This window comes from Numenius arquata, chromosome 2 (genome assembly GCF_964106895.1).
Source record: "Numenius arquata chromosome 2, bNumArq3.hap1.1, whole genome shotgun sequence".
NCBI classification, from domain to species: domain Eukaryota; kingdom Metazoa; phylum Chordata; class Aves; order Charadriiformes; family Scolopacidae; genus Numenius; species Numenius arquata.
In genome coordinates, this window is record NC_133577.1 from 68214127 (window position 1) to 68229975 (window position 15849).

A 15849-nucleotide genomic window follows, 5' to 3' on the forward strand; every position below is an offset into this window, starting at 1 on the left:
CTTACATGTACAGATGAATTTGGTTAGCCAGGCACTGAGGAATGTGAGCGAAAGAAATCTGCATTCTGAACCTTAGGTAATGTTTATTCCTACAGAACAGCTGTCCATTAAAAACCAAAAACCCAGTAAGATGAACACAGGAACTGAAACACACACATCAATTGCCACTAGCCATCATGCTGTTTGAACTGCTTTGATATTAATGATGAATGTGTCCCTAATTTTTCCAATATTTGACTGAAAGGCTGTGCATACAGTGCTAGAAGTCCCTGTTTTCAAAGTTTAGCACAGAAAAAGAAACTAATTAAATTTCTTTGGAAATACTTTTTTTTCTGTATTTATAGTTTTCCCACTTCGTCATACCTTCCTGGACTTTTTCTTTAAAAGTGTCTATTTTAAAATAAATCTTATCAAACAATTCAAGCAATTGGATCTAAATCTCTACTGACAAGCAAAGTTATAATGGAAAGTTCTAACAAAGTCACCATCAAGATGCAACAAAAAATAAATACACATTTTATTTATACTTCAGCTGCGCTTTTTGTAAATGACTTACAGTTTCTTTGATGAAGTAAAGGATAGAATAAATTGCCTTAATCTTCATAGGTAATGGGAGGAATATCCCTCTATCTACAAAATGTCTTAGAATTTCACATCAGTAAGAGGTCTTCAACACTACGGATTGCCATTTAAGCAGGAAATGCACACTACAAGATAAAAGAATTAATCAAAGCCTCTTTTAAATGCACATAATAAAACAAAACAAAACCAACTTTATTTAGTTCTCAAACCAACTTCCATTCCACATTTAAGTCTTATAACTATCTGAAGATTTTAATCACTGTACATGTGAACTACACCTTAGATGTCTTCCAGGCAAATAAAAAGTTGTAGCCAGAGATTAATAAAACACAGGAGCAGAAAGGAAACTAAAACTCCACATTCTCTTATCGCACAATTCAAGTTTATTCCATTCATTCTTGCAACACAAACTTAAAAATACAGTATCATTTAGCATTCTGATGTCTGAACCATGATAATGATGAACCCAACTGTGTTAAAACAGTTAACAATGGTGAAAAGAGGAAGTCAAATATCAAAATGCACAGAGCACTAATTTTCTTCCGTCACTGCGTAGAAAGATGATTGTTTATCCATTTATAAAATATAATTAAGACAAGTTCATTTTGAAATTTTGCATGCAACACTGCAATTGCTTGACCTAGGACACTCCATTCTTACCAGCCTCTTCTACAAAAAATTCAATGTTATGTTCAAGAATAAAGTTCCACTTAACTATCTTACTCCTTTTCCCATTTGCTCCCCCTTAAGAAAATGGGGCAGAGGGTACAAAATCCAAAATTTACTTAAGGTTATAACTTATTCAGCATGAATTTCAAAGGAAAAGGTTGAAGAACAGAGTGGATTTCCAAGTATATGCGATTCCAGTCTGACAAAGTATTTAAATTCTGTTTATAGAATGTAAAACAATTTACAGTTTGGTATTTTCATCTAGTTAGGACCTACTCAAAGATACAGGCAGCCACCCATTATTTTTTCCACAATATAGCCAACAAGAAGGGAACAAATAAACAAGCCCAGTTTCTAGACAAAAGCATAAGCTTTTATTATTACATTTTTGTTTGGGTTTTTTTAAATCCTGGGCAAAATGATCCATCACCTCTGATGTAGTGCAAAAAGCAAAAAAGTATTTCTTCTTTATGAGCCAAACATTAAATGCCATCTTTCAACTATCTCAAAAGGCAGCTTGGGAATATACTACAGCCAAATTAACACTTGTCTTGCTTTTTTTCCTCAAGTGAAGTAAGAAAAAAATAAGGTGTCCACATAATTGTAGAAAAACGGAGGCAAAATTGCCTCAGTGAATCACCAGAAGAGTTAGTACAAAGATGATGTTTCTTTACTATGATAGATGATTCTTTTACTATGAGAGTTGAAGGGAAGGGGCAAGAAAGAATACAGAGAAAAAAACTTAAATCCCGAAAACACTATGGCCAGACAACTTGACACTAATCAACACAAAAAACTTGAAGAATCAAGTTTTCCACATAAAAACAGATTGCAGTTTTCTAGATTAGTATTGTAATAGCTAATTATTTAACAGCATAATATGGAGGCAAGTTTATGCCAAAGATGGTTACTTTCATAGCCAAATAAAGAGTTAAACCTATAGTCTCCATTCACACTATTACAATGACATGACAATCCAGCACTGATCAGAGATGAGATTGAAGAGTTCTCTTCGAATAATCATTAAAAGCACTGTTCACCAAACATGCTTGTTCTTTAATCAGCAGCTCACCAATTGATTTATCACTGATTTGCAACCCTTCTGCTCTTCCTTGCCACCCATCTTGAAGACGCAAAGAGTAATTACACTGTACAGTTTATGGCCAGAATTGATTGTTTTCTGGATTGCTTTTCTTACAGGATGTCTACATGTAAATCAGTTTCTACTCTCCTTTTATAGTCTAAGTGCAAGGCTTTTTATAGCTGAGACATTCAATCATAATATTCAACATGATTCAAGTAAAACTAAGACTCCATTAAATATGAGTGGTAGTCACCAGGCTACTTCTACATATCCTCTCAATTTCAACAGTGATATCAAAATAACATCAGCTACTTTTGTTTAAGATTTCAGCACGAGACTTTATATACATTTGTTTTCTGTATTGTGTATGTTATCAGAAAGTTTGAAATCTGTATTCCAAAAAAGAGGAAGATGTATAGTTTGTGGTACACACTTTTCTGTTATAAAACCTGTTATTCAGTTTTGGGTGAATCAGCAGTCTAATGAAAACTTCCAAGATGAAAGCCAGAAGCTCAGACGTTCCTGAGGACCATAAGATGTGACAGGAATCTCTACAATGTCATTAAATACCTTCCCATGAGTTATCAAGGCTGTCATAGTACTGACATACTTAATGGTATAGTAAATCTTATCTAAAAGTCAATGGTTCATGTGGTATGGTTGCACTGGGAGCCTTCAGAACAAGCCCCATGCCTTGATGAAATTTAAGAGGTTCATTCAGCCAACAATGAAACACCAATTCAAAGATATCCACAATTAAAAGGATTTTTTTCCTCCAGTAGTTATAGCAAGACAAGACTTCTACCTATACATCTCCCTGCTCCTAACACCTGAACTTAAAAAGCTTGCATGTAAGTTTACCAGAAAAGTTTAGCAATAATCTTCACCTGATAGGAATGTCTAAATAATTAGCGTTCATTCTCCATATTTTACTTGATTATCTTTGTGTACCAAACAGCCTGTTGCTTTCACATGTCTATAAATTTTATGCTGACATGGTGAGTAAAGAAATTTCATCTTACAATCCTGTTGGAAATAACTACAGTGACATTTTGAATTCTTTCAAGAACAGTTGCTTAAAACATCTGTCCTGGACTAGAACAAACATAGGAAAGAAAAACCTCAAATTCAAGCACCCAAAAGTACCTTGGCAGATATTATGGAGTGTAACACCACCATGCCTCAACTGATCATTCCTGGTTTACTCAAGAGTCAGAAAAACATTAGTGTGACATCCAATTAGTTAATATAAAGAACAGCTCCAATAACTAGTATCAAAAGTCCTCAAAACTGCAACGTAAGCTTCAGGCAGAAGAAGAATAAAGCTACTCACTGAGACAGAAGAGAGAAAAGCAACCCAGCCACCTACATTACTACACTTCAGATTATGGCAGACACTAATAGCATGGGACTATTGTCTCCTTCACAATTAGTTTCAGGTACATAGCACAGTACTTCCATCTAAAGGAATCTTTCAACAAAAATCTTAGTACTAACCTAGGAGGTTTACAAGCCAAAAATTCGAGATCATGGTCTGTCTTTTTTCTTCCATTTTCACTAGAAATGGGAAGAGATTGTGCACTGAAAAGAAGTCCTAGAGGGACACTGTTCATAATAGTTTTCAACCCTCTCCAAACAGATTATCTTCAATACAAGCCCCTAACTAGTCTGATTCATAAAGAATTTCCCTCCCCCCAAAGTATTTAGCTGAAGAAGCTGGAAGATGCAAAGAGTGACAGACAGGCAGCAGTGTGAGGCCACAGGAGAGACATTTAAGATATCAGTCCATCCGTCACTGAAGAAGAGTTTTGATTGCCTGGTTGTCAGTGGCTTCAAAGGCAGTTAGTCCATCTGGGCCTTTCACAGTCTTATCAGCACCCTGTAAAGACATTGAGAAGGACTGTCAATTCATAAAGCCAGGCTATATTAAGAGTATCACAAAAGTTACATACCTTGGATAATTGTATTGATTACATACAGCTTTTTAGGGTAGTGCATTGTTTTCATTTAGAAACCAAACAAGCAAGATTTATATACAAAAGTAGTTGGTATGCAGCTAATCTAAATTTCAGAATTTACTTCAGAAAAGAAAAAGTCACATAACCTTTGTCACACAGCGAGTTGTACAATCAACAAATTATCAATTAATCTTGGATAGAAACAGCAAATTTTTTCGTTTCCAGCAACTATTCACATGGATCCAAGAATTCAATATTACACACTTCTATGAATCTATCGTGCAGCAACCTTTTTCACATGCTAAATTAAACATGTAACCTCTGGAAGAGCTTACTTACTAACAAACCCTACTATTTTCTTTCTATATCATAAAAGACTACATCCATCTAGGACTGCGCTTCTCTCTCCCATTTTGAAAAAAAAAAAAATCCCATTGCTACATAGAAGAAAAGCCCAAATCATTCCAAGTCCAAAACTGAGCATGTTTGCTTTGAACAAACTATGCCTACACCTCAAAGGCAACAAAACAGATTAGGGAGGCAACAGAAGGATAGAGAATAGAAACACATCAACTTGACAAACTGCAGAATAGTAAGCACAAATGCAGCCTCAGTGCCAGAATTATGGAAGGAGAGCAAAAGAGAAGCAAAGACTGATTAACTAGTTACGTTTGTTTTGAGCCCTCTGTAGTCATATACATAAAAGTGAAAAAACAGATTAAATTGGAAATAGGGTAGTTAAATAAAAGGATAAAACTTAGAGTACACAGGACTGACTACAGAGATTGAGAGAGACGTTTCCTGAAAATAAGTTAGATTCCAGAACACCTCCTCTTGAGAAGATATGCAAGTCTCACTTTAAAATATCCTCAATCAAGTGACAGGGAAAACACTGTAGTGGCAAGAGCATGTACTGCAGAGATTTGTCTTTAGTTTTATGCATAAACTCTCCATTGAATAAGTACAAATCTCTTCTCAATTACATTACAAGGAAGGAAGTGCACAGATTAATAGTAAGGGACACCTAATAGTTTTTCAAAAACATAATGGGCCTAGAATTTCAAGAGCTTCTTTACTGATAAAAGATTATGCACATTAAAACCCCACTAAACTTCCATACATAATACTACATCTGTTCCCAAGACAACTCTCAGCCCACTAAACTTCCCATTGCAACTGTTTCTAACAACCTAATAAACTGGATCTGACGTTACTACGATTTGCTGCCAATATTACTTTTCATAACAGAATGTTTCTATCTTTGAAATCTCTCCTCATTTGTAAATATTCAATCTGCCATTCTAAAAAAAGACAGCTTTACAGTGGTTTTTAAGACAGCAGTGCTCATTCTGTAGTCCACTGGCCAAACCAATCCTGCTGCAGCTGTTCATCTTCCATGCAGCCCCTAAAGACTCAGTACAAGACATGAGCTGAACAGACTGTTTTGTTTAGCGGCAGTCAGCTCTGGGGCAGGGAAACAGACTTCTGTCATCAGGAAAAGAGCCAGGGAAAATTGTCTTGAGAACTCCAGTAAAGAATTCAGGGAGGGATACTTATAATTGCAGTAATTCACAGAATCGTTTAGGTTGGAAGGGACCTTAAATATCACCTAGTTCCAACCCCCTTTCCATGGGCAGGGTTGCCTTCCACTAGACCAGGTTACCTTCCAGAATTCTTTCCTTCACCTTCTCTAGTACCTTTTAGGTAGCAGAATACAGGCATAAATTTTGTTCATATGCAACTGTTACTCCAGTGAGAGGAGCGGTCATAACATTTACATCTTTCCTGTCACTATGTAACATCCTCAGTCCAAACAGCATGCAGTGTGCTGAAGCATCACTGTTCTATTGGGTATGAAGGTGAGCTGGATTGGTCTGTTTCCAAGAAATGATTAGTTGGTCATCGTCAACACACACTTAGGCTGAAACTATTGAAAATCATTGCTTGTGAAACATTTTTTTTCCCCTAAAAAAAACCCTGAGAGATTTCACAGGTATTTGACAGTTATTATCCTAGTTGTCCTGAGAGAAGAAAGGCTTCTTTTGCAGGTGTTGGTAATTTCTACTGCTTAGATAGCACTCTCAGATTACAGTCCATGTGGAAATCAAAAGGGCTTCAAAGCTATTCTTTGATGTTTACCTCAGAAAACCTGAAGGAACACAGGCTTGAAAAAAAAAAAAACCACCACAAAAAACTATGCAGTAACTGACCTACCAGTATTCATCTTGAATCATAGTGTAGAGACCTTTAACTTATAAAACTCTCCACCAATGTACCAGCATTCAGAGTACAAAAGATAACTGTTAGCTGAAGTAACTTTAAAATATAAGGAGAACTTTAGACATAGGACTGCTTTCCACCCTTATGCACATTTGCACTTCAGAAAAGTTAAGAGACTCACAAGACCTGAGTTTCTAAACCAGCTTCACTGAATGTAGGCTAAAAGGGTCATGACTACCTAAGGAGGACACCATTTAATAAACTCAGTGTTAATAAATTAGAAAAATGGCCCCTTTGCTAGGCAAAAAGATTCCTGCCTGCATTCAATAGAACAAGAAGGAAACAATAAAGTTCAGGTCAAGAGGACTTTAATTTTCAGAAGTACAACACTGCCTGGAAGTATGTTTAATGAAAAGTGCATAAAAATAAAGTGATTTCCAGCGTATTGTATACTTGCCCAAAGTAAAAACTATTAACACTTTGTGTTACGTTTTCTTAAAATACACACACACCCCCCAATATATACAGAAACTCTCTTTCTTTGGTAGGGTAATAACAAACAAGAACATTTGCCCTCTTACACCACTGGGCAAACTACAAATGTTAAACATGCTCTGAAGGCAGCACAACAGCTACTAGGCTACAGCTGCAGTTCAGGGAAAAAAAAAAAAACAAAACAAAAACAAAAAACAAAAAACCACCAAAAAACATGAAAGCAGCACATAAAGGCAACACAGTTGTCACCAAATCCTGTCAAACTAGAACTCGGAGCACTTAACGAAGCTGGTGGAAGACAGATTTACAGAGCAAGTAGGAAACTTCCAGAATGAATTTCCAGGTGAAGTTATGGAGGCACATGTCAGCTTGTTCAAAAAGCAGATGGATGAATTCATAGACAACAAATCTATAAACACTTCTTAAAGGGGATAGATGTGTGAACCTCCAAAATCTACAACAACTATGAATGAGAGGAGTAAGTGAGCAGAAAAGGTCAAAACTTGCAGAAGGCTGGTACATAACATGAGCAAAATAAAAACATGGCATTTTGGAATACAAATCTGTTGTGAGTTTTTTCAAAAGCTACTAAAAATTCATTTCCCCACTAATAGTAGAGTATCTTCCAATATTATGTCATTTAACGTTTTAAATAATACTGAAAAAGGTAGAAATGAAAAAATGAACACAAGATATGACATTTCTGCTCCACTTTGAAGACACAACATGCTGCAAATCAATCTACTGTTTAAAATTACACGGGCTATTTTAATATACCTCAAATTCCCAGAAAAATATTTTAAGATTAATAAAAAGCATTAACTACTGTTAATGTAGTAGTAAGACAAACCCTACCTTTGCACTTTAAGGACAAAGTGCTCTTTAGACTAAACCTAATTACTTTCATGTATTACAGTACGTCAGAGCAAAACATTTGCAACAAACTCAGATGCCAACAGAAGAGTTTTCTGCAAACCCCCATAGGTCTATTCTTCAGGATGTCTATGGTATGATATTCCACACATTTTCATAAACTTCAAAGATACACTCAGATTTCCCAAAAGCATTTCCAGGCTATATACAGTATAAGTAAGGCTTGACAGTTTAAAAAGGAAGGATTATAAAAAAAAAAAAGGGCAGTTTTGTAGAAATTTGCAAAATGAATTCTTCAAAATATACGTTTTAAGGATACAGCATACTGATCTCTAACCTGACCAAAAAATGCGTTTATTAGAAAAGCATGTCTCAGCTCTGACCCAGAGGGCTTATGCTACTTCTGGTAGGCAGAACACTAAGACTGAATTAATTCTACTTTAGTAAACTCACCCATTCCTTGTTGAGGGGAATAAAAATCATCTTCACCCACTGTGTGTTTCAATACTTGGGATCTTGATATTTTTGAGGATTAACATGATGTATTATTGTCTACTGGCAATAGTAGGTTAAGTTTTTTGGAGGCTGATACAGCATACGTGTAGCAGCTGTTTGTTAATCTAAACATTAAAATCCTGTGCCCAAATGGAAGGTAAAGTCTTTCCTAACATACAGACAGTTTTCAAGTACAGAACCTCACATTTTAATTGTTTTTCACACTTAAGTATGTTTTACAGGTTTATAACATATGGGTGATGTCATAGGATCATAGAATCTCTCAAATTGGAAGGGACCCATAAGGATCATCAAGTTCCACTCCCCGCTCCTCACAGGACAACATTAAAGCTTTAATCTCCATAGGTTTAGAAGGAGTGACACTGTTTGAATATGTTAAACATGCCAACAAAAACCTTGGTTTTGATCTTCAAGTTTAATTCACCACATTATCAATATTTTATTTTAGTTGATATCGGGCAGGCCTGAACCATCAGAGATGACCACAAGTGTACTATGGTGAAAACCATTTAATGAATCCAAACTCTAAAAATCACGATAGTAATTGATTATGGCTGATCACTATGATTAGCACAACAGCAGTGCTTGAAAATAATAATTTATAATCTCAACTTTTGAAGTTTTCAAACTACATCTAAGTTTCCTATAGTGTAATAAATCAAACCAAGCAAATTCCAAAATTAAAACATCTGAACAGGGCATCAGGAAGTATGCACTGAAATGCTAACTTTAGAAGAAAATGTGTAATAATGGTGCCTGTGAGAAACTACCTTTGGAAGAATATAATATATGTACCCTTGAGTCATGTTAGGTGTTTATCAGTAATCCTATGTATGCACTGCAATTATGAGAGCAAAGTCATATTACTATTTCATTTTGTTTTAAACAATGCAAGTTGTTTTATTTATTAAAATCACTTTGCTGGTTATATCTGGTTTTTTCATATTGGAAGAAATATCTGAACACCAACACAAATTATGGTAACGTATAAAGCAACAGTTCAAAATATTTTAAACAAAAACATAATTCAACAAAACATTTTTTGCTATGCTTCATGAACAGGAAAAAACTACTAAAATATTTGGGATCAAATGGACCATTACAGTAAGTCAAAACTTGGAAACAAAACCCAAAAAACCTAAGCCTAAAACATTGTCAACAACTTCAATACTGAACAAAGGATTTACTGAAGAGTAAGAACCGCATTATAGAGCTGCTTGCTTTCTGAAGCTGCAAAATTACTACTTAAACCTGCTGGAGTACTCGCTTGCAACCATTAATGAACATTGAAATCACATTTCAAATACTTCCTGTAAAATACACCAGGAAATTCCACCAAATGATGGAATTTCACAGTACTTAATTCACCATTTTTGATTAATGTACTTTCCAAGGTCAAATCAAATGTTGTGGGATTACCTGCCTTTCACAGAAGATCTTTAAGTGCTTGCAGGAATTCTTAGAAGAAACTAACTTAGAAGAAACCAAGCTAATCCACTTGGTTTAAGGAGCTCTTAACAGCCCTCCAGATATAGCAACTTGAAAAGGTAGAATAAGCGTTACAGCACACACAAGATTAAGGAAGGAGCTTTCCTGCAGTTTTCATATCACATCAGTTTTAATATTTAGCCAAATGCTAAGGGATCACCAGGTAGTTTAGAAAATGTTAGCTATGTCATAATTTGGAGCCACAGTTGACTCAAGACAGAACTGAATGCATTCTTAGAGTGGTGGTTGGAGGAAAGAAGCAGCAAATAAGATGTATGAAATCTAAACTTATCCAGAAGTAATCAGTTACAGTTCCCTTAAAATACATGAGAGGTAGCAGCATGGTATGCTCTGTTTTGGCAGGTATAATATCCTAGACTTACTTTCTTCTGCCAGTGAACCCCCTTCTCATAGAGCATGCAGCTACAGCTCCTTTTTCAAGTATCTATGCCACTTCACTTCTCACCTCCTTGAAGTCTCATCCCACGTAAAATTATAGCTGAATGTTACTTCCCAGACAAAAGTCAAACCCCGTTATTAACACAAATTGGCATTCAGATTTTTCCCAAACTATTTATTCATAAAGATTTTTAGTATTTATTTTCATTGCTAAAATGAAACAATAAGAGTCTTTCTTTTCTTAGAAATTGCATGTATTTAATTACAAATAAATTTTGAAGGCAATGAAACTGAGCATGCAAACAACATGCTTTCCTGTGATCAGGTACTTCCAAATAGAGGCCTCCTGATATAAGCTTCTAGCCAAATTTAAATTTCCACAGATCTTCTATTGCACAGCTAAGGAATACAGACTTGCATGGAAACAAAAAAAAAAAAAAAATGGAATACAGCTGTGGCCAAAGTTATGCAAGGGGCAGATAACCTTTAGCCTTTACTTTTCTTTTTTTTTTTTTTTCTTAGAAAAGAAGTTGTAAGGATGCATTAATCCCTCAGATATGACAATATCCCAGGTACCTGCTGTCAAACTATCATAGCTGGTGTTTCTTTAGCTTATCGAAACTTTCAAAATTACAATAAACAGGCTTGCAAAAATATTTTCCCCATAGTTCTCCAAGAATTAACATAAAATATGGTAATGGAGAGACCACTTGTGCCTTTGCACAAGTGTAAAGTGTAAGGCAAGTGTGGGTATAAGGGATATTACAGGGCTAACTGAAGTGACTTCACCTTCATCCTTCCTATCTGTTCCATATCTCTTATTCTCAAATTTCATCTGAAATTCATCCATCCCCTTCAAAAACAGCAAGTATTTAGTAAGTGGCAACAAGCAAACACCATCTGCATTTACAAAGGAAAACCACAGAAACTAGGTGAGCAGAGAAACTGGCTTCTATTGTACATCTACACAAACTGTAATCAAACCTGGGAGCCCACCCTCTGAAACAGGTAGGTCACACTGCAAAAACACTGAAAGAATTCCCAAGGCAGCAGCTGAAGTGAAACTGAAGATACCTCAGTTCTGTCTCCTGATTTGGCATGAATGTTTCTCCAATTCCATAAACTAACATAAGGAACTAAATCCACAGCAGAACTTTAATTTGGAAGCCCCAACTGGCAGGAAACTAACTACAGAAAAGTAGTTTGCAATAGGGACAAACAAGGTAAATACCAGGCCTATTGCAAGGAAGCAGTAGGAATATGCAGGTAAGAGTATTAAAAGACTGAATAGCATCACCTGTTCTGCAGGCAACTAACCTTTGTATTGGCTTAGCTATAACATTGGACTGCAGACTACCAAAGTTGGTAGTCAGCGCAACTCATCTCACTCACTGATGGGACGGTATGGCAAGAAGACTGCACACAAGTACTCCTTCACTCTTATGAGATTAAAACTGCTGCAGATCACTACAAATTAAACTTCTGAAGAGAACTCAAGTATCTGGCTAGGTAGATTTAAACACGAATGCACATTGGTTGTATATTCATCATAGAATGATTTGGTTGGAAGGGACCATAAAGATCGTCTAGTTCCACACCATGGGCAGGGACATCTCCCACTAGACCAGGTTGCTCAAAGCCCCATCCAGCCTGGCCTTAAACACTTCCAGGGATGAGGCATCCACAACTTCCCTGGGCAAACTGTTACAGTGTCTCACCACCCTCACAGTGAAGAATTTCTTTCTATTATCTAATCAAAATCTACTTTCTCCAGGCTGAACAACCCCAATTCTCTCAGCCTGTCTTCATAGGAGAGGTGCTCCAGCCCTCTCACCTTCGTGGCCCTCCTCTCAACTCACTCTAACAGGTCCATGTCTTTCTTATGTTAGGAGGCCCAGAGCTGGACGCAGTACACCAGATGGGGTCTCACCAGAGCAGAATAGAGGGGTAGAATCACCTCCCTCGACTTGCTGGCACACTTTTCATGCATTCCAGGATGCAGTTGGCTTTCCGGGCTGCAAGCACACATCACTGGCTCACGTTGAGCTTATCATTCACCAACACCCCCAAGTCCTTCTCCTCAGGGCTGCTCTCAATCCATTCTCCACCCAGCCTGTATTTGTGCTTGGGACTTCCCCAACCCACATCATGCAGGACCTTGCACTTTGTGTGGTTGAACTTCAAGAGGTTTGCACGGACTCACCTTTCAAGCCTGTCCAGGTCCCTCTGGATGGCATCCCTTCCCTCCAGAGTGTCAACTGCACCACACAGCTTGGTGTCATTGGCAAACTTGCTGAGGGTGCACTTAATCCTACTGTCCATGTTGCCGACAATGATGTTAAACAGCACTGGTCCCAGTACTGACCCCTGAGGAAGATCACTTCTCATTGCTCGCCACTTGGACATCAAACTGTTGACCGCAACTATTTGAGTGCGGCCATCCAGCCAATTTCTTTTCCTCAGAGTCATCCATCCTCAAATCCATGTCTCTCCAATTTAGAGAAAAGGATGTCATGTGGGACAGTTCAAATGCTTTGCACAAATCCAAGTAGATGATGTCAGTTTCTCTTCCCTTATCCACCAATGCTGCAAACCTGTCATATAAGGCCACCAAGCTTGCCAGACACATTTGCCTTTAGTGAAGCCATGTTGGCTGTCACCAATCACCTCCTTATTTATGTTAGAAAGCATCCAATGGCAATGACTGCTTAATTACGACCCCCCCATCTCCACAGATGCTATCAATCCTGATAAGCTACTGACAAGGGGCTTTTTTTTTTTTTGTAAGATCTTGCTAGATTCCTCACCCATTTCCAAATGCTGCCATAAAAAAAAAAAAATCCGTTTCAGAGGACTGCTTATAGTGTAGAAACTCCTTATGTCATTCAATGTTTTGTCTTGTCAAACTACTAGAATATTTCAAATTGCCCAAGGAAAGGGCCATTTATAGATCACATACCATGCTTTCCCACCTTTTTTCTTCAGAAAGCAGCATGTTAAGTTATATCTCCCTACTGTTATGAATGCCTAAGACAAAGTTATTCAAGTTAAGAGTTAAGGTTGCTAGTAAGATCTTTTGGATTTTCAGAAAGGAGCTTATGTACGTAATTTTATATACATTCAAGGCTCTGAGAGCCACAAGGTTTAGAAATAGGGTATGCAATGCAACAGAATTCTCCCAACAACTCTAACTTTATTCAGAAGCTGACCAAACCGAGCCACAGCTTCCATAATGGTGGTGATAGTATGACTTGACAAACAATGTAGAGTTCTATTCCAGTGACTTGAACTCCAGCATGAAGGAAAGATGAATGTATTAAGGAACGGCAAGCACTGAAGTTGGCTGATGGAAGGTCTTTGAGAACAAGTCAGATAGTCATCTACTACTACAGCTGCATTCTTAAAAATGACTTGAAGATAACCTCTTGGGGTTCCTTCCAGACTTTAAAAAAGTTATTTAATCTGCACATTAGATGTGGTCCTACTGATTTACCTATGCTTTTTGTCAACATATTCCTATAAATACTGCAGAATAAAGTAGAAAGTTCTGCTTCTGAGACAGAGGACTTGTCCAAGGTATCACCCTGCTATGGTACTGTCAAACCAGATCAGTGCTTCAGGGAGCTCTTGAGAATTTGAAACATCTTTCTCCCTCCACTGCCTTCACATAAAACTTCACACACTTCCTCAGAAGCTGTGAAACCATTTGATTCTGATGCATTCCTAACCCCAGTGAAAAAGAACTGGTTAGCTGGTTGGGGCTACGGCAAGAATGTCTGGGAGCACTACTTGAAAATTAGAATTGGCTTTCTACTGCTTCTCAGAAGACAGCAAAAGGACAAAGACATAGTAGTTTAGGACTAAGAGCAACACCTTTAATTTTATTCCTCCTGTAGTTACTCCAAATGGAGTGTAACAGTTAAGTTTTCCATAAGAAAGAAAAATACAGTTAGTGTTACCCATGTCCAAGAAATGCATATAATTAGCACGACAATTCTCGCTTTAGTATGAGAAAAAAAACAAATTAGTCCATGAGCTTTATAATTAATAACTGAGCTTCTGAGGAGAAAAGCAGCATCTTATGTCCAGACCAGTGAAAGAACTATTTCTTAACTTGTCTTTACAGTGTCCATTTTGAACTTATATGCTGAAAAGGGTGAAAAGGAACAGAATTAGAACTATTTCAAGTCATCCTAGCACCCTATGCTAGCTTTGGAAATTCCCCCCTCCTCCTTACCAGTAAAAGAGCAACATATATATGAAGGACAAAGTTTGACACATTGCATCCAGTGCGTCACCTAGACTTCAACAGAGTTTTAAAAGCTTTGTAGCCCAGATGTCGTAACTACATCCCTAAAAAACCCTAATACCCTACTATTCCTATGTCCTTAAATATTCCACCACATTTCAAATGTAGATCTGTGTAAAGCCATAACAGGTGCTGGAGCGCGTCCAAGGAAGAGCAACAAAGCTGGTGAAGGGTCTAGAGAAGGACTCCTATGAGGAACAAATGAGGAAAGTGGGGTTGTTTGGTCTGGAGAAAAGGAGGCTGAAGTGAGACCTTATCACTCTTTACAACTACCTGAAAGGAGGCTATACCAAGGTGAATGTCAATCTCTTTCCACACGTAAAAAGTGATAGGACAAAACGGTCTCAAGTTGTACCAGGGCAGGTTTAGACTGGATATTAGGAAAAAAAAAAAATCTTCACTGAAAGGGTTGTGAAGTGTTGGAACAGGCCGCCCAGGGACATGGTTGAGTCACCATCCCTTGAGATATTCAGGAGATGTGTAGGCGGGGCACTCGGTGACAGTTTAGCGGTGGACTTGATAAGTGTTAGGTTTACCATTGGACTTGGTATTAAGGGTCTTGTATCAATAATGCAAAGTACAGGTTTGCAGCAGCCCAGGCTACTTCAGCTTAAGATCAAGGGGCTACTTTAATCATTCTGCTCAGTTTAAGAGCTTAGAATCTTGATTCAGTGTCTCTACTATTTATATGTATTTATCAACCCTGAAAGTGAATTATGTCCAAATACTTTTAATACTTTTACTGCTTTCAGTGGAAGATTGTTTAAAGAATGCTCTGCAGTCACACTACATGAAAGAGTAACCAGCTTACTTTCATCAGATGAATGAATCTTCTACAGTAACAGAAAATCTACAAAAATCTTCGAGGTCACCTTGACTAAGCTAAATTTTTTCATATTTGGTACTTTTGTTAAGGTACATTTTTTTCATTTTATGTCTGATTAATGTCTGAAACATTTATTGGAACATCCCTTCTCCTCTCAGTAGCTCAAAAGTCTCACATGAAAGGCTTACGAACATCTCCACGATTCACATACTGTAGAAGGCAGTACAGAATGTTAGCTTAAGACAATGCAGTTTCCACATCAACAGCTGCATCCAACATAGAATCATTTACATTAAATCTAATCTTAGAAGGTGGAGAGGAATAGTCTCTTATTCCTTACACAATTTTAACTTGATCAAACTGCTAACTTTTTTATATGTCATATGCAAACAGGAGATATGTATCACTGTTCATTGGTTCTCGAAATTTG

The 15849-nt window shown here is 37.2% G+C and overlaps 1 protein-coding gene across 1 annotated transcript in view; it reads right to left on the bottom strand.

The window, feature by feature from the left end:
* Positions 1-494: 494 nt before the first annotated feature.
* Positions 495-15849, bottom strand: part of MTPN (myotrophin) — a 42912-nt gene continuing 27557 nt past the window's right edge. Inside the window, exon 4 of the mRNA XM_074168361.1 lies at positions 495-4214. Coding sequence (XP_074024462.1) covers positions 4128-4214 — 87 coding nt within the window. The 3' untranslated portion in view covers positions 495-4127. The remainder of the gene's footprint in view (positions 4215-15849) is intronic.